Genomic DNA, 21,720 nt, shown 5'->3' with positions numbered 1-21,720 from the left:
ATGTTAGAAACTTTAATGCATATTATGATATTGTTGTTATAATTTAATAAAACGCATTTTTTGTAGTACTTATTCCACTTTTAATTAGGACCGGTTTCGTCCGCATCAGAGGGACATTTTCAACTGAATACATTTTTTTAAAACAATATTTATCAAACAAATTCCAAAGCGACAGAAATAATATAACAACAACAATGCAGTTCCACCATAATATATAGTAAAGTTAACAAAATAAAACATATCATGATACTTACATAATGTAAATAACATATTCTTGATCACGTGGTTATTGACTATACTACTACTACTGTACTTGTATTAAAAACAACATAAAAAAACTATAGTGCATATTATTATTTAAATTATCAATTAATGACTTTGAAAGGCAAGAATCGTTTGTACTGGAAAAAATGACATATCGACATAACCACTTCTTTTACGAATGTAAAGAAATATAATATTTTTTATTTACAATTTTGAAGTAAATAATGCTATTTCGGTAACATATAATATTCATGTAAAATTATAACACTTAAACCATCGGAGTATATGGGAAAGACGGAAGAAAATATGTAGGTAACTAAATTAGAAATACTTTCATATTGTAATTATATTTATGTAGTTCAACATTAAATTATTTAAAACCAATAAAGACATCTCATAAAATTCGTATTGAATCTAATTGGAATAGCAAACTAGCGCCACATGTTGTAGAATACGTATTCCACGGTGAAATGTTCAACGAAGAACTCGTCATTTGATTAAATGTTGCACGAACTCATGTTTCACGTACTGCGGCATACGAATAAGTGTTCTACGTTGAACTGTTTACGTACAAATTTCCGGATACGCAGGGTATTAGGTCATCCAGGGACTACAGATTATACTTAGAAAGGAAATATATTATATACACATATATATTTTTTTAATACTCCAATGAGCCTAGAGGTCCAATGCAGTATTGTAGTTTAATGTATTTAATAATAGAAGTGAAATAATCACAAACACCCAGGCTTTGAGAAAATGACAAAATATATTGTGTCCTCACCGGTAATCAAACCCGGAGCTCTCAGACTAAAGGCCAGCGCCTTATGCAGTGCACCACGAGAGCCGTTTAAATACAGGATAAAACCGATATACATAAACGGCTACCGACAAATATGTTTGAGAAGCATTCTAAAGTTATTTTGAATATTTTGTTCGGCGTGGACTGGATAACTTGGAGATACAGGTAGTTTTTGGTATTCTCCAGAGAGGGCAAAGCAGAAGAAGAGCGTCTGTGCGCTAGAAGCGAGTGAAGAAGCTTACTAGGAGCAGCCTTCACTCTACTCTGAGAGAATCAGATGATTAAGGCTATACTTCAGCTGAGGCACGGTCTAAAACGATCGTGACTACGCGACGCGCAGATTTTTCAAACGACGCGTGACGAACAAAACATAATTTGTCATAAAAATTCAACATGCGTCCATTTAATGTTATGTTTACTGTTATTTAAGTAATAATAATAATATATTCATTGACATGTTTTGTTTCTCGAGTAAATACGTAACATTCTTTAGTCATATTTATACGATTTAAAAATTTATTCGTCCGACGCCATCACAAAACAAATTGACGTTCTGACAGGTCGACTATCGCTCTCCGACTGGCAACGCATGCAAAATTACGTCCCACCTATTGCTGAAAATTATTTGCCATTTCATTGAAGTATGCTCTTAAGACGAGTGAAAGGTCTTGTTCGCTCAGAAGATGACGGAATTTTAAAGTGGTCAGGATCCTCAGCCGTGAGAGATTGACCGAAAAGAAGAGGACGTAAACCGCAATAAATACAAATCCTGATACCAATATTGAATGACAACTATGATTGTTACATTAATTGTTAGTGTTGATCGACCTTAGAAAAAAAAATACAATTCACATTTTAGACAGGTACCCCTTGTTTATTTTCATCTAAAAGGCACTCTACACCACTGCCAGAGATATGACTAATCAATTAAAGTGGTTTGAAATCAATTTAATTTGCTGATACAATATTACCCAAGTACATTGACCCGTTCACTTCTGCCCGATAAAATACTCGTGATGTTTGTATACACGTTTCCGTGCCCAACCCCTTAGCGGCAATGCCTCTGGTTGTTTGCACTTGTAATTTGAAACAGTACGTCTTGCCTGCTCCACGAGGTGAAGTTTGCTATTAATTAACGCTATACTGTCGTGATCTTCGGTCATGACCGAGGAGAAGTGTTAAGTGTTACACATTATAAATAATATGTACACTAATTTTATAGTAACGTTACCTTTACTTAATTTCTGTCTGACATTATTACGACACATAGGTGTGTATTACAAAATACCGTGTAAATAGTGTTATTTTAATTTTATATTTACATGTCAGTATGCAGTGGCTACAATTTTTTGAGAGTTTTAATTACTTTTGTATATTGATTCTATCTAGTAAAATGTATTTTCAATACAATAATTACCTATCAAAACTGTGTAGGTATCTACGGAGCTTTAAGAAATACATTCAAAAATATGTTAGTTAGCCTTATATTGATCTGAAATAAAATGTTACTATTTTATGTATTCGTTCATTATATGAACATAATATGATCTTTTACAACATGTAGGCTATATAAACAAACGTTTTACAAGAAATAGTACATTTGTCAACAACAGGTATTTTTCATGCATTATCTATATAAAATGGATAATACTCACCAACACTAAACTAATGAATGATCACACATAATTTGAAAACATGTCATGTATATGCATACTAGAAAATAATTACAAGATAAAAAAGAACTTTTTATGTACAACGTTTTTAAATTTTCTGTTGAATCATAATATAAACTCGACTTGACTGGCTTAAACGATCAAAAAAAATTTTTCTTGATAGAAATAATACTGAAATGTCATTTTGACATTTCATTTTGATTTGCATAGTAATGCACGTATATATTAATAATTTTGTTGCTACGACCACCCCCTTAGCAACCAATAAAAGTCTTTTACTTTTTACGGATTTTTCTAAAAATAACTTTCCATACAAAACAGAATTAACTGAAAATGAATTCAATTCTGCTTAAAGATGGCTAAAACTAATAAAAAAATGCATTGGCATCGTGTTCTGATATATTCTAAAAGTTTCAAATGTCTAGCTAGTCGAGAAGTTAGTTAAAAATCGATTGCAAGATTTGTACCGGATAAACAACCACCGGACAAATAAGAATTCGACCTAATAAAAACGTTGTAAAATCGTTTTTGTAAAAAAAAAAAATACGATACTCGACGGGACTGGAACCTGTATCTGCTGGATTCGCACCAGTATATTTTATCAAATCACGAATCCAGCTAATATAGGTTCAAGCCCATCGAGTGTATTTTTTCTACAAAAACGATGTTTTTCTAATGTGTATATGCATGAGATGTTTTCAAATTATGTATATTCATTATATAGAATGTTATATTCTGAAATCTTGTATCTTGTTCGTTGAATAAAAAATAGTTTATTATAATGAATGATCTTCTAGATTTCTGTTGAGTATAATCATTAACATTTAATATATTTATGTTAAAAAGAAATCATTTATTTCAGTCGTTCAAATAACGAAAGTATCACGTACAAGGCCCATGCCATTTAATTAAATTGTTATCATGCTATGCTCAAATACAAATTCCACTATTATTGTCAGACCGTAACATGAAACTATTAATTTAGTAGTGCTAGTTATTGCTCATACTTCGAGTATAATATGGTAAACTGTTTTTTAAAAAAATGATGATTGTTGCATAGTGAAATGAATAAATTTAATGAATGGTCATAATTTCAACATAATAGACATTCAAAATTCTTTATTTACTCTGAACAGGTTACTGTATTGTATTCTGAAATAATCAATAACTGAATGACCGAATAGTAAGTTACGTGCCAATATTCATTGCTAAATAAATGAATAGATAACAATATTAACAATAAGAGAATAACCTCTCATGTCAAGATTTGTACATTATATTACACCAGTCTTGTCCAACGCGTCGATTGTGGAATGTATTTTGCTCGATCGCATCTTTGGCCCACAGTAATAATACAAAATAAAATGTAAACAGCGTATATATCTAATCATTGTAATATAATATGATTTCATTTAGATTTTGAATGGAAACCAATAACAATTCATAAATTTATTTCTCTAATCACTTTACGTGAAAGACGTATCAAAATTACATATGGCGAAATTCGCTTGACCTCATCGTATCACTTGATTCGTATTGAAAATTTCATACCCTACCACAGGAGTGAAAGAAAAAGAAGATGCTAATTTTTTCACTTCAAACTGAGGCGTAGTTCATATTCCTATTGCACAGTAGGCTCACATCTTTGCATAGTAGGAGAATAGATTTTATCTTTGTACAAATATTGTAACGCCAAATATAACACGTTTGTTCAAGATAAAAATTAAGATAGAAGGGTACGGTATATTACTGCCAATTTTTTACTGAATACTAGACCACGTCTTACTTAAAGACATGCCTGTATTACGCAGTAAGATAGAAAATTGATCATGCTGATGATATAATATAAAACATCACACTTGAGAAATAAATTTTATTTTAATTTTAATATAGATATCACCAGTTTTTAAACTATTTTATCATAAAGTGATCCAGCGTCAACTTTTTCCAGTTACTTTCGCCGAGCATCATCTCCAAGGTTTTTACCATACTGGTCTTATTTTATCTCCATGGAATACGTACACATAGCCCAGCTTACTGTTTACTTCTTCAGCATTCCGGAATGTCTAATTCAGTACGAGAATTTCCTATGCCAGTCGATATTTTTTTACTTCCATGAAGTATGTACCTCCCAGGTTTGGATTTATTAATCATAATATTTTTTAAGTAAGTTTAGGGGAATGATGATGATAACATTATAAAAATTATAATTCATAAATAACCTTTATTTTTTTTTAATATGAAGATGTACAAATAATTACTGTTTTAATATTTGTAATTAAATATTACATAAATCATTGGTTTAATGTTTAACAACAGTATTTTATACTATGTATAAAATTATGAAGAGTTGTTATAGGCTATTAGTTGAATACCTATAGAATTCTCTCCATCATCTTTTATTCCAAAGTATTTGAAAAACACTATTGTCATACTAAGGTGTTCAGATACAACATTAAATTTGCTTTCACAACCACATTATTAAATAATTAATTGTACTGTTAATAGCTTTGAAAAATAATATTATTATAAAATTACTAAACTATTGGCCAGAACATAATATTGTAGTATTAATGGATATTAACAACTTCCCAACTAAATTGCGATATTAACCAAATTTAACCAATCAGATGGATTATTTAATAGTTAAAAAAACACACGATAGAAAAGTTCTTAAAGAGCAAAATTCGTTTAAAACGTAAAATATATAAATCAGGCGCTGAGAATAGAACAAGTATAAGTTGACTGTTGGCCAAGTTCTACTTACCGATAAATTGACTTCAGAATCATTTTTTAAATTGTAAATTATATATATAACTGCTTTCAATATTCAGTAAATGGTCTCTCATTATTATTCAATGAAAAAATACTAATATTTCTTTCTGTCTATCATTTTTCATCAACCATAAATACGAGGAAAACGTTAAAATTATATAGACCTAATTACAATGGAAATTATAACGAAATTTTGTACACCTTATTCATTTGAAAAATTACAATTTTTCAATGTTGAAAATAAAATGGTTATATCTTCTTATACAGTGTAGATACGTTGTAGATAAAAATAAATATATGTATTTTGAAGTTTATTTGCGTTTTTTATACTCTGTCGTATGATAAAATTAATTCAAGTAACGAGAAGGGACATCCATTTCCGGCGCAATTTTTCAAATTGCTCGCTGCTGTATAGATGTCACTAGCGCCGCCTACTTCCGGTGCACTGAAAATAGAAGACAATTAATGTAATGCACAATTATTTTTAACTTGTATATTCCCAGCTAAACTGGTTTTGCTTCAGTTACCCATGTGTGACCTAGTAAGCCTAATGTTAGGATATAATTTTAATCCAGAAGATGTCAGAGTAGCGACGCATGTAATTGACAAGTACATACAAATTCATATTTTCATGATTGACATTCAAAACACTAGTGGTATATATTTTACTTCTGAAGATATTTTTCTGGCGCTTAAATACGTTCTATTCCTGCTTAATTATGCTATTAATCTCATTAAAAGACTATGTATTAATATCTAGATAACGTATAGAATAAATTAACGTAAAGGTAAAAAACGTGCTGTGCAAAAGTAAAAAAAATAATAATTTGCAGTATCTTTTAACAGTCGATTCTAAACAATTTTTCTATATCAGGATAATGAGTCTGACTATTTTTTTGACAAACTCTATACACTGCAACTGGGCCGTGTAGTACTATTCAGATAATACATAGCAAGATATGTACCTATTATTTATAAAATTTTAAAAATATTATATCATCGATTACTACGATATAAAAGTTTTACGTATCCTTTCAAAAGATCATGGGTTTTTTTACTTCTATTATATAATTTACATACTTTTAAGTATTTCTTGGGAACAATTTTTTTAGGAAGAATTATTAGTAAATTCTTTCTGAGAAATTCAGATCTAGAAATTTCTGGGAGAATTTCTCATTGAAATTAATTCAAAAGGTGTTTATTAATATTGACTTCTCGAATGAATGTTCGAAGTATGTTCTTAATACGTTTCTCCGTTTTCGTATAATTAAAACTCTAAGCCCGAAGCTTAATCATTTTATTTACAAAACCCGTCAAAAAACTTCCAGTTCCAGGACTTTCGAAAGCTCTTGAATAATTCACGCTGTCAGCAAACTTTGAAAAAATAAATGAAGAAAGTTTGCTGATTTTTTTTAAAGAGAAGTACAACAACTAGAAAAGCATTAATATTCATTTCGATTATTTTTGACAATACGCTCTCTCTGTCTCAAGTGTTTTTACAGAAATATTCATTATTCACTTTCCAGGTGAGCAAATAGTATTCAAAATTAAATTATTGCTTTTTAATGGGCTTAAACCAAGTAAGGCTTGTACCAAGTTTAACTCGATTTTAAAATACATTATAATATGGTAACCTTACATTATTTTTATTATGAAAAAAAATATGTTATTAATATTATTCAATCATTTTTTTGTAAACAGTAAAACTATATTATATAATATATACCATTTTCTTATCTAAACCAAATATTTTTGTTATTATACACTGAGTAGAAGTTTTATTATGTAATATAATCATGAAGTGATTGATTTTATGTAGATGACAAAAAAAATTACAAAAATTTAAAAAAAAATGAATTAATGAGTTACAGTGGAATCAACAAATTATCACTATACGTAACATCCTCAGGTATGCCATAGATGTAACTCTTCCGAGGAAGGCATACTAGTTGCAATACTATACGGTGTGCTCCGTGGGTTGAACCTCACGACACTCGCAAAGTGAAGACTCTTTCAAGCCACAGAGTTATATAAACACATATTCTGTAATATCCATACTGAATTTGGCTGCGGATCGAAAAGTTATATCAACGTCACGACGGTCGGTGTGGATCGTTGGATCTGGTTGGATATGCGCGTCTGTCAATGTAATTAAGGCCCGTTTCAGACGGGACACCGGTTTCGCGCTTGATATAATATAGGAGGCATTTATATTCAAATAAGGGGGCCTTTGTATTACTTTATGAACGCCCCATAGCTCATGAGTCAATGCATAATTTTGCGTTATAAATTATAACATAAAATTGGCTGCGGTAATAAACATAACTGTATCGGCGGCTTAAGAATGTAGCGGTCGACGGAAAAGTGTACCGGGCACGCGTTGACTCATTAGCTCTGGGGCATTCATAAACATAATACAAAGGCATCCTATATTATATAGAGCGTGACACCGGTGTCCCGTCTGAAACGGGCCTAAGTCTTACGACAGTATAGAAAGTGTGCGGCGTAGCCGGAAGGGGAGACGTTTTTTGGAAGCGGCTAAAAACAACATTAGATTATAGTGTAGGTGATGATGATTTACGTATAAACAGAAATGGTTTTTTGTTATATAATAAACGACAGTAGGTGTAATTCTAAAAACCAAAATATGGTTGATCTTTTAAAAACATATTGTATATTTACTGAAAAAAATATAAACTAAGTAAAACAAAGCCTTTATACAACTAATTTATCTATGGCTAAAACGCCCACTTTTGTCTGACATAATAAACTGCTTGTCTGTAAAAATTAGAGGAAGAGTGTGTATTTTGCACACATGTAAGTGGTGTTGATATTCTCTCGTGGGTGTTCGGGTCTAAAGGGTAAAAATAGCTATTTCGGAACGCAAATGGGGTGAAATGAAATATAATCTACATTCCACGGTAGGAAAAATAAATAGCTCCGTGTCTAAAATCTCCGGAAACTCGGCGCACAGAAAGCGCTACGGTGAAGCTACGCCAGTGCTACGATCGTGCTACGCGGCGCGGAAAATGTAGCACTTAGCAAGTGTTCAAAGTTTATAGACGCATCAATATATTCGAAGTGAAAAAGCAATGGAAATTAAAATACTGCCAAGTGACTGGGAAATATTTTCTTTTATGCAATACTTTTATTGGAGTTATACGATAGTTTGCAAACTATGATAACAAGTTATTTTATTGAATTAATTTTCAATATTTTATAATTGAGGGGATGAGGATCAAAAGGATGATCTATTTTAATGTCTTATAAACTATTTTTGGATTTCTCTTACATTAAGAGTCAATGTTTGGCACGTATACGTGAGCGCTGGTAGCACACATTGGTTGAATACTTTACGCTTAATGTACACATACTTAAATTCTTTGTTCAAGTAACGTGTAGATATTATATAAGTTAAAAATAATATGGAGTTTATATATTTATTTCGGTACTTACCTATTGGTGTATTTATTTATTCATTTCTTTATGTATTTATCTATTATAAACACCTCCTGAAGCGGGCCCCAAGGTCAGGATATATGGCGCGGCCTCCTACCTATTGCTAAGATTAAGGGCAGTGTGATTTTTCACAGTAGTGTGGTTTTCTTGGAACCCCATGGCTAAGGGTATTCCGTGTATTTTTAGCGATTTTTAAATAATTCCAGTTGATTTATTTAGTTGTTGGCACTCAGCATAATATTATGAAGCATTGATCGCGACCTCCTTTTATGGTAACCAAGTAACACGCAACCCTTTGCCATATTGGATAAAAAAAATCATATTGTAAGTCAGGAAATACACTAAAATTAATTATAAAATATAATTCTTCACGTGAATTATCATTTAATTTTATCAATCATTATATCACATCAAATTACGTCATACAACTACATATTTTTAAATGTTAATAATCATTAAGGAACATAGCGCTGCATGCGACTTTTTACCATACGAGCAAATTTATGGTGTGTATTATTTTCACTTAACTGGTCTACCCGCCTCGTCGGGTCCCCAGGCTAGAGTCCTGTCAGACCCTCCCCTTGTGGGGGCCATGATTATAAATATAACGCTCGTTACGCCACGATTTACGCTAGCATAACGTGTGTGGCGACGTTGCATGTGGTGAAGGGAAAGGCAAGGTAAAATAGTAGGATAGTATCAGATTGAATTTAATAACCACGGGCATCCTAGACAGATCCTAGCAGATCTAGATGGATGAAGATGCTGGAGAAAGCCAAAGCTCATAAACGAATATAGCGCCAAAATGGAGACGTTTTTTATTGGAACGCATATATTTGAATTATTTGAACTAACGCACCCTTTCCTACCCGTTGATCGAATCTTATCGTGCGAAGTTGTATGTGAGGTTCCATCCACACACAGGCCTAAATGACCTAACTGACTTGATATGAACTAAACTTTGATATATTTGAAAAGTTTGCTGCGTCGTATGGCGAACGGGGTAATTCCGATCTCTCATTAGATCCATCACTTTCCTAGCTCTCTGCTTTAGCAGAGTATCAGTACATAGGTACAGAGAATACAGAGGGCATGTCTTAATGTGACTAAAGATACCTAAATGACGGCAGACCTAAATGGATGCTATATTAGTCCCGTGTAGCTTCGTCTCGGGACAAGGAAGTGTGACACAACAATATTCTTATTCAGACATGTTTATAGTGTGATGGAAGGCGGCCGTGCACAAAAGTGGCCTCATACATATAAGTGGTTCACAAGCATAGTGAACCAAATCCATCCCGGTTATTTTTGAGTAAGCTAGGTTCAAACATAATATTTGAGTATTTCTAATTCTGTAAGGGTATGATTGCACTTCTGAAGTGTTAGTTTGAGTACATTTAAGTTATTGTGTAAGGGAAATCATACCCTTCCCTAACAGAATAAGAAATATTCAAATATTATGTTTGAACCTAGCTTACTCAAAAATAACCAGAATGGACTTGGTTCACTATATTTGTGAACCACTCATATGATGAGTGGAGATAAGGCAACTCAAATTATGTCCCACGATAGGGAGGTGAAGTGCATGTTCATCAACTACTTTCGATAGAACTCGTCACCAAAAGACGTTTTAATTAATTTTTGATTTATTTTATGAATAAACTCAAATAGTGAATATTACCTGAAAGATAATGATAAATAAGGTACAAAATCATAATTAAACTGTTTTTCCAAAATCTGACATAAGGCATACCGCCCTTGAGGTATAGAAATATTTCTGTACCACGTGGCTTTTAGTGAAAAGGTGAAATCTTTAATCCGAGCCCAGATGCAAAATCAATACTCGTCACCACGAAAACACGATCATCGAACTTTTTCCGGTCGCCCCTTAAAGCCGAAAATAATAATAACTTATCGCAAGAGTAATAAATTTCAGAAGAAGCCTGCTTGTTTTGTAGGAAACTTTTATAACGGAAAATTTTGTATTTAATCAAACAAGATTGTCTTCTTCGGTAGGTTAATTAATCATAACTTCCTGTCTGGGCGGATTATCTCGTCGGTGGCATCTGCTATGAAAGCCGACAGGGGCCGACAGCACGCGACAAAAGCCGAACCGTCGAGTTAAGTGAGGATGATGAAAAGTCTCACCGCATTTGTCAGGGCTCGTTTGAAAGCGTGTGAAAATTTTATGACTTTTTTATATACATCCGGTACGCGCGCTTTACGATTCTGTTGACCGAAATAAAAAAGACGGGAGACAAAGACCTTTTTTTCAATTATTTACATATAATATATTCGTAGTTTTCTACATTCTTCAACGGATTGTTTTCTGACTTGACTATTTCGATAGTATGAGCGTGGTGTCATTTTTATTATCTCATTTAGCACAACTTTTAAAATAATTTTAATAAATTATCCTAACCTTAAAATAATATTTTCATCATCAATTTTAAATCATATTATCGGACTAGTAGCAAACGATACCATATCTGGCTATAATGACGTAGATGCCGGGCTTGGCTCTAAAAAAATTACATGTTAATTCAATGTATATTTGGACCCAGCGTATGGGTCTAATAGATTCATTAAGTGACTAATGAATATCTCGTAAAAACAAAAATCTACTAATATAAGCCCTACTCTGTAGAGTTTTCTTAGAATCGAACATAGTAAAAAAAACCATCACTGGCCGCTGTGAAAGTTGGTTTTTTTATTTCATTATCCATCAGTGCATTCAATATATTATCGTTCTTTTAAAAATCTCTTAATTCTTTTTCTAAAATTGTATCTTTAAATTCTTTCAATATACGTGGCTTATTCACATAAACGTTGTCAAAACGTGAAATTAAACTATTAAGATACAAGCCTTAGAAAACTTATATTGTTTGACTCGAGATGTGACATGGCGTTTTATTGAAACCGCATATTTCCCACTACAAATTCTTCCATTTATAATAGCACCAAAAAGTTTTCAAACATTTTTCTGTAGCGTTCACCATTGACCATTTTCATGACACCGTTTTGTTTCTAAATTAAATATGGACCAATGGCTGTTTTTTCACAAATTTTATACCATATGTTGGCTTTTGTAAAATGTAACTGTGTCTCATAAATTTTTCTAGAGTTTTCAGTCACTCAAATCAGCTTTTTTTCTTATTAACTAAGTAGAAAAAAGATTGTAACAATATCTGAAAAAAAACAAGTTAGTTAATTTAATTTTCTATAAAATTTATGAAAACTTCACATAAATACTGCACGGTATTCACATAAAATGCTTTTGAAATGTGAATATTTAGTAAAAGCTAGATTAAAAAACATATAAAACCGTTACTAATCGTGGTTTGGAGATGTGCATACTGGGCATAAGGCATACAGAAAAAATTAAATGAGGATAAACGGGAAAAACAAACAAACGTTTACGATGTAACAGAGTTTCCTGAATAGGTGCGTAAAATGAAAATTATAGGACAATCGCTCGACAAATATAAATTCATTCATTAGTAGAGACGCTCTGATTGGTAAACTTATAGGTAGTTGGATCGAAACGCAATGAACATAACTGAAATTAATAGAATCACGAATTTTATAAAATAGATTATTACCTGATATTCACCACATATAGACATTGTTTTAACAACACATTTTTTGTTCACATCGCAAAGTTTTTCAAGTACGTGTACTGAAATTTACATCATAAATTTCCACCAAGTAATCGCTGAACTTTTTAAAATGATTAAAAATCATATTTATTTTTTACTAATATTTGTTTAATGAAATATTGTGCAACTTTGAATGTACGTAGCTTATGTAATTTAGAATATATTGACGGTTAGAGTTTTTATATACTTATATTATTATTAGAGGCCGCCAAAATCCACATTTTTTTTCATAATCCATTTATGGTTTTATTTGATCGTTATTACAACAATAGATAAAAATAGTGATTTACATTTCACTTAACTTTCAGATTTATTACATATTACACACATTTTAACATAAATTTTAATATAAAATTGTATCTACTTATACTAAAAATAGTTCATCAAATTGTATCATTCAAATATCCAGCGGAATCATTTCAACTATAAATTGAAGTATACTTTCACATATTTCTATCTTGTTTTTCATCAGAATAAGTAAACTTTACTTACGAAAATAAAGTCCTTAAAAGATCGTGAACAAGACTTTTATCTTTGGGTGCCAAGAATTGTTGTGCTTCACATATTGTTCGTATTATGCAAGCTTGTCCATTGACGCCACTACTGTAAAATAAAATTGCCAATGTACGTCACAATATATTATTTCGTAAACCGTTTATAATAACTGAAAGTCTCATAATAAATAGCATGCAAGTGATATTATATTGAATGATTTTGGAACAGTTTTTCACGTCACTGTGTATATATATTATGAATCTGGGAAACGGACCCAATAGTTTAAGGGTCATTCTACACGAGCAGGTAAAACGCTTCAAGTTATCGGCTACCTCTAAATTTTGCAAATTACACGTCGTCACCATCAAAATATGATGGATAAATTACGACCAAATTGCATTGACTGGCAGAGTATGTGGGAAATCGATCATAATAAAAAAAATATTACACTGACGTGTTCTGCTTTGATACAACTTATTTTTATAACAAACTATTTCATAGCATGTTTGTATAGAAACAGTTCATTTGTTTATTCAATCTGAGCACAGTACACAAGCACTATGACTTATCATGCTTGGCACAATGGCATGACGCAACCAGTATAGCAGGATAACCGCTAGGTAAAGTCTTCCGAGGCGTTCTGACCGCCGCATACCTCCTCCTCCAGCACATAGTAAAATATTCGTGTAGATAAGGTAATTTTCAACTAATGGTTATGTTTGATAGTGCAATCGGTAACGGGCGAGCCGCAGCATTTTACCTGCTCGTGCAGAATGGCCCTAACTACTATCTATACAAAATTATAATCATTTTATTAATAACTAGCTGAAGTACCCGGATTTGCACAGGGTCGCTTCGTAGTTATATTTATCTTAGATATTTAAAAAACAATAATAGGTAATTATTTTTTTAACCCAATGCTTACAGGTCCTTTTAATTAACGTGTTTATTTGCATTTGAAAAGCAATTAGCAAAAACACAATTTTGTGCGGCCCGTAAACATTGGGTAAATATTAAAATATCTGTGTTATACAATATGGCAATATGAAAATAATTCTAATAGGAGTAAAGGTCAAGCAAATAAAAGGCCACTAAATTAAAATCGAATCCATGCAAACGTTATTAATGTTATTAATACGAGTATGTAATAAAAACAATCAAAATTGCATGGAACAAACAAACAATAAACGTTGTATTTTATATAATAATACTAATTTAGAAACCTTTGCAGGTGTGCGCACAATAACTGACAAAAGTTTCATTGCAATCGGATGAATGTTATAGGAACGCATACGAATAGAAGAAAAAGATGATTTTCTAATTCAAAAATTTTTGTGGGCATGCGCACGACAACTCACCAAAGTTTAATTGCGAATAGAAGAAGGTAAAATAGAAGAAGGAGATGGTTATTCTAATTCAGAAACCTTTGCGGGTTTTGGCACAATTATTAACGAAAGTTTTATTGCAATCGGATGAATGGAATAGAAATGCATATGAATAGAAGAATATAAAATAAAAGAAGAAGATGGTTGTACTAATTTAAAAACCTTTGCGGGTGTTACCATAACAACTGACGAAGGTTTCATCGCAATCGGATGAATAGTGTAGGAACCATACGAATAAAAGAAGATATAATGAAGAAGAAGAAGAAGATAGTTGTACTAATTCAGAAACCTTCGCAATAGTTTGCACAACCACTAACAAAAGTTTCATCGCAATCGGATGAATGGTATAGGGTCCATACAAATAAAAGAAGATAGAATGATGATGAAAAAGAAGATGGTTGTACTTATTCAGAAACCTTTGCGGGTGTTACCACAACAACTAACGAAGGTTTCATCGCAATTGGATGAATAGTGTAGGAACCATACGAATAAAAGAAGATATAATGAAGAAGAAGAAGATGGTTTTACTAATTCAGAAACCTTTGCAGGTATTGGCACAACCACTAACAAAAGTTTCATCGCAGTCGGATGAATGGTGTAGGGACCATACAAATAAAAGAAGATAGAATGATGATGAAGAAGAAGAAGAAAAAAAATGATTGTACTTATTCATAAACCTTTGTGGGTGTTACCACAACAACTGACGAAGGTTTCATCGCAATCAGATGAATTTTATAAGAACCATACGAATAATATATAAAGTATAGGAACCATAAGATATAATGAAGAAGAAGAAGAATATGGTTTTACTAATTCAGAAACCTTTGCAGGTATTGGCACAACCACTAACGAAGGTTTCATCGCAATCGGATGAATAGTGTAGGAACCATACGAATAAAAGAAGATATAATGAAGAAGAAGAAGAAGATGGTTTTACTAATTCAGAAACCTTTGCAGGTGTTGGCACAACCACTACCAAAAGTTTCATCGCAATCGGATGAATGGTATAGGGACCATACAAATAAAAGAAGATAGAATGATGATGAAGAAGAAGATGAAGAAAAAAAATGATTGTACTTATTCATAAACCTTTGCGGGTGTTACCACAACAACTGACGAAGGTTTCATCGCAATCGGATGAATTTTATAGGAACCATACGAATAATATATAAAGTATAGGAACCATAAGATATAATGAAGAAGAAGAAGAAGATGGTTTTACTAATTCAGAAACCTTTGCAGGTATTGGCACAACCACTAACGAAAGTTTCATCGCAATCGGATGAATGGTATAGGGACCATACAAATAAAAGAAGATAGAATGATGATGAAGAAGAAGAAGAAGAAGATGGTTGTACTTATTCAGAAACCTTTGCGGGTATTACCACAAAAACTGATGAAGGTTTTTTTGCAATCGGATGAATGGTATAGGAACCATACGAATAAAAGAAGATATAATGAAGAAGAAAATGAAGATGGTTGTACTAATTCAGAAACCTTTGCAGGTGTTGGCACAACCACTAACGAAAGTTTCATTGCAATCGGATGAATGGTATAGGGACCATACAAATAAAAGAAGATAGAATGATAAAGAAGAAGAAGAAGATGGTTGTACTTATTCAGAAACCTTTGCGGGTGTTACCACAACAACTGACGAAGGTTTTATCGCAATCGGATGAATGGTGTAGGAACCATACGAATAATGTATAAAATATAAAGAATAATGTATACAGTATAGGAACCATTAGATATAATGAAACAGAAGAAGAAGATGGTTGTACTAATTCAGAAACCTTTGCAGGTGTTAGCACAATCACTAACGAAAGTTTCATTGCAATCGGATGAATGGTATAGGGTCCATACAAATAAAAGAAGATAGAATGATGATGAAAAAGAAGATGGTTGTACTTATTCAGAAACCTTTGCGGGTGTTACCACAACAACTAACGAAGGTTTCATCACAATCGGATGAATAGTGTAGGAACCATACGAATAAAAGAATATATAATAAAGAAGAAGAAGAAGATGGTTTTACTAATTCAAAAACCTTTGCAGGTATTGGCACAACCACTAACGAAGGTTTCATTGCAATCGGATGAATAGTGTAGGAACCATACGAATAAAAGAAGATATAATGAAGAAGAAGAAGAAGAAGATGGTCTTACTAATTCAGAAACCTTTGCAGGTGTTTGCACAACCACTAACAAAAGTTTCATCGCAATCGGATGAATGGTATAGGGACCATACAAATAAAAGAAGATAGAATGATGATGAAGAAGAAGAAGAAGAAAAAAGATGATTGTACTTATTCATAAACCTTTGCGGGTGTTACCACAACAACTGACGAAGGTTTCATCGCAATCGGATGAATTTTATAGGAACCATACGAATAATATATAAAGTATAGGAACCATAAGATATAATGAAGAAGAAGAAGAAGATGGTTTTACTAATTCAGAAACCTTTGCAGGTATTGGCACAACCACTAACGAAAGTTTCATCGCAATCGGATGAATGGTATAGGGACCATACAAATAAAAGAAGATAGAATGATGATGAAGAAGAAGAAGAAGAAGATGGTTGTACTTATTCAGAAACCTTTGCGGGTATTACCACAAAAACTGATGAAGGTTTTTTTGCAATCGGATGAATGGTATAGGAACCATACGAATAAAAGAAGATATAATGAAGAAGAAGATGAAGATGGTTGTACTAATTCACAAACCTTTGCAGGTGTTGGCACAACCACTAACGAAAGTTTCATTGCAATCGGATGAATGGTATAGGGACCATACAAATAAAAGAAGATAGAATGATAAAGAAGAAGAAGAAGATGGTTGTACTTATTCAGAAACCTTTGCGGGTGTTACCACAACAACTGACGAAGGTTTTATCGCAATCGGATGAATGGTATAGGAACCATACGAATAATGTATAAAATATAAAGAATAATGTATACAGTATAGGAACCATTAGATATAATGAAACAGAAGAAGAAGATGGTTGTACTAATTCAGAAACCTTTGCAGGTGTTGGCACAATCACTAACGAAAGTTTCATCTCAATCGGATGAATGGTATAGGGACCATACAAATAAAAGAAGATAGAATGATGAAGAAGAAGAAGATAGTTTTACTTATTCAGAAACCTTTGCGGGTATTACCACAATAACTGAAGAAGGTTTTATCGCAATCGGACGAATGGTATAGGAACCATACGATATAATGAAGAAGAAGTATAAGAAGATGGTTTTTCTAATTCAGAAACCTTTGCGGGTGTGCATACAATCATTTACCAAAATTTCATCGCAATCAGATGAATGGTATAGAAACACATACGGGACAGACAGAAAGACAGACAGACAAACAGGCATACAGACAGACAGACATTCATTTTTATGTATAAGATATAGCCTATACTTTTAACGGAAGTGCAAGCAATAAGTTAATAAAGTTTTATCGCAATCGGATGAACGGTATGGCAGTGCATACTATACGAACAAACAAACAAACAAACAAACAAATATTAATTTTTATATATTAGATATTGGAGTACATTCTTAGTACATTCACGTAAATACGTGCAAAAGTTTTTTGTTGGCATTTTTATGTTCTTTTATATTCAAATAATACATTATTCTTACAATGTATTATTTGAAAATCAAACCATATTAAATTTACAGAATATTGAGAATATCTAGACTTATAAAATTCATGATCATAAATTTATCTTTACTAAAGTTATTATAGTTACATAAATAATTTGTAAACTTCATAAACATATTATATATTAGAAAAATTCTGAAAAAAATGCCGCCGGACAAGACTTGAATCTTTTTCCATCGGATTTCAGCCAGTGCGTTTTATCAATTTAGCCACCTGTATCTTTTTTAATTACGACAAAAGCGCTTTACAAATTTCGCTAATATTGGCGACTGATTTTTATAATTTGATTCAAGGTATCAATAATAAGTACTTATTTAAAATACGTGTCCGTAAACTTATACGTACCTATGCAGTTTGCCGTATCACAGTTCACCGTGAAATGCTGTATCGGAAATATATGGCCGTATATTAAAAACCGTGCAACCTCTCTGTGTCGTATATAGTACTGACATAAAATTCATGTCTAAATAAATCAAGGTTCTTATCAGTTTACACTTTACAGGAAGCCAGTAGCTGACAAATTTTGAAAAAAGCCGATTTACTGGATTACTTGTTAGGTTAGGTTAGGTTAAGTTTTTATTCTTGAATTTATGAATTTTGCCAAAGTCAGAAAATTGAATTGATTTTCATATTGAATCAACTGGAGACCGTATAAGAAAACGGTCATCTCTTTTCGATAAAAAACCTCACAGCGAACTGTACCACGGTGAATTACAATTTACACGTAACCCTTAAGATGATCATACATTGGATAACATAATATTATTTATACATGACTACTAAATCGCACTATTTATTTACGCTTTACTAATTTTACATACCAACTGATAATATTGCAATGACCACTTACTAATCTAGAGTGTCTGCAAAACTGCTCCAAATATCTCTCCGTTGTCTATGACCTAATCCAAACTTATACCGCTTAGACCGTAAAATATCCTTAACTCCAGGAGTTTTGTAGAACAAATCCATCTCTAAAGCCTGATTCCAACCCAGTGGAAGACCGATTAGGAGAGCTTTCACGAGAGATAATGTTATCTGTAAGAAAACAGAGTTACGTACTTATAAATTGTAAATACTGACAACCATACCAATTTTATTTCTTTCGGGCTTAACTTAAAGATACTACTACAATATTTTTATAGTTTTTTTTTACAAATATTGACAGCCACCGTTTGTTAAAGCTATGCAATACGGAATGGAAAATTGCCTATATATTATATTTTTAGTAAAATAATAATTGTATATAATATTATTGACTGGACGACATATTATATCATTATAATATGTATGTAATACATATAATTTGATTTATATAAATCACATGGAAAAAAGTTTGAATGGGAATATTTTAAATTGATTACGTCTTAGGATAAAAATAATTATTTTCTTCCGTGCACACTTGGCGAATTAAAAATGAAAAAAATAGCACTCATGTATTTTATGTATATAAATAATATTTTTAATTCATATTAGATAATCCCATATTTATTTTTAATAATACTTAGTAACAATTTACAAAAAAACACAATTTAATATTAGGTGCTTATGTAAGTACTTAGACCACATTAATTTAAAATACTCGGGGCTAGTATTATAAGTAAATATCCACATTATTAACTTAACTCTTAAAAAAAATTGTAAATAAATTGTGGATAATTAGGAAAATTTCATAAATTATATATTAAGTTTTTCGGTACTTTTCTGTTATGAGAAATACAGCGGAAAACACATTTTGAAAATACTCGATATACTGGATTATTTGTTAGGTTAACCTCACAAAACCTAACCTAACCCAACCTAACCTAACTTAAACTAACCCAAACTAACAAATAATCCAGTATATCGGGTATTTTCAAAATGTGTTTTCCGCTGTATTCCTCATAACCGAACAGTACCAGATTTTCTTTTTTAATGTAAGACAATTTAATCTAAGTGTATATTACTTAATTAAAATAAAACGTAACTTGATTAAAATATAAATAAAACTTACCACAAAATTACTTCCTTCTGGATATGCAAGAAATCGTTTCTTTCTTGATAAAATATTATGCGATTTTTTCATGTTGGGACACAAGTTATTTTTAATAGTATACTCTTTCGGTAAAACAAAACTAACTTGATTTTTTGTATCTTCATTCCTTTTAAACGATCGATCAATTTTACAATCAATTATTTTACCAATTGTATTATTATAACTATACACTGTACTTGTAAAAATTAAAAATACATAAAACTTATTCATTTTCAATTATGTGTTTTCTATATTTAATAAATAATTATGATATTTTCAATTCAATTAATATTTGAACGTTCCCTTTATAAATATTTTGTTTTTTACAAAATGTTCTACAGTGAGACCATAGCGCAAGTAATTTTTGATTTGAAATACAAAGCGCCATTTGGGAATATTTGAAACAATAGCAAAACTCAAACAAATTAACAGAAATTTATGTTCTAAACAGTTTAAAGTGGTCCAAATTATTTTTAACTTTTTACCGATCACCAGTGACATACTCAAGGCATTTATTGGGCCCGAATCTCTAAAAAATATATATTTTCTAAAAATATAACTGTACAAAAACTATGCGCAATTCAATAACATCTGGGATATTAACATATTATTCTCGTATAAACTGAGCATATTATATGCTTTTACAGAGTGGAAGTTGTATTAACAGGTTAATATTTTTGTTGTGAGAAATTGATGTTAGTCACTTGATCACATATTAGATCCATGCTCTGGGTCCGAACACACTTTAAAAAAAACAACATGTAAATTCGCCAAACCTGGAATACGAGCCATAGAGCCACAACTTTGTATCCGACACATTATCGCTCGACCATCGTGAGTGCAGCGTTTAGTAGTAAATATCTAATTACTTTAAAGACGTTTATTATAGAGTTGAATATCATCTATATATATGGAACCGATATATTATGTAGAAATTATACTTAAATAATGTTACTAAAACTATTGATTAAAATTTCTAGAAGGTACATCAAATTCATTTATACAATACCACGGAATACTATCACAGCATTTTGTCAACAACAACTAGTATTTTCACATAATTTTAGATTGGGTCAATCAGTTAATTTATTTAATATTTCATATAATGAATACAGATAAATACTGAAACAATAATTTGTTATATGTGGTATTATTTTTAATAATAATGAATACGTTGGACATGGATTATATTTAATAGTTATAATATACGAGTATTATAATATATAACATTAATTAATCCGTATATTCTGATATCTGGCCACTTGTAATATATAATATTATATGTAAATGGTTTCAGAGACATTTGTGATATTATTTGACGAAATGATCATAAATCAAGTAGTCCATTTCCGAAAAATAAATGCCATATTAATGTAGCATGATAATAATATATTATGTATGACTTTCACATTTTCTCAAAATGAAATAAGAGTTTACATTATAATAGAAGTGAACTTAAATTTAGAACTTTTATTGTGTACCTCTGCCGCAGAATCAAATTAAAATAACAGGTTTTTTTTTTAAATATG

The 21,720-nt window shown here is 31.4% G+C and overlaps 1 protein-coding gene across 1 annotated transcript; it reads right to left on the bottom strand.

The window, feature by feature from the left end:
- Positions 1–13,120: 13,120 nt before the first annotated feature.
- Positions 13,121–20,692, bottom strand: LOC147072807 (uncharacterized). Its single transcript, XM_085945723.1, has 4 exons — positions 20,677–20,692; positions 20,171–20,274; positions 19,097–19,215; positions 13,121–13,232 (listed from the first exon to the last, which is right to left on the bottom strand). Exons 1-4 carry the CDS (start codon positions 20,690–20,692, stop codon positions 13,121–13,123), a joined length of 351 nt encoding a protein of 116 aa, XP_085801849.1.
- Positions 20,693–21,720: the final 1,028 nt, after the last annotated feature.

The sequence above is a fragment of the Rhyacophila brunnea genome, unplaced genomic scaffold, assembly GCF_057557595.1.
Source record: "Rhyacophila brunnea isolate RB1 unplaced genomic scaffold, BYU_Rbru_1.0 scaffold_19, whole genome shotgun sequence".
Classification (NCBI taxonomy): Eukaryota; Metazoa; Arthropoda; class Insecta; order Trichoptera; family Rhyacophilidae; genus Rhyacophila; species Rhyacophila brunnea.
Note: the sequence above shows the minus strand (reverse complement) of the source record. Positions and strands in the feature narration are given on the sequence as shown.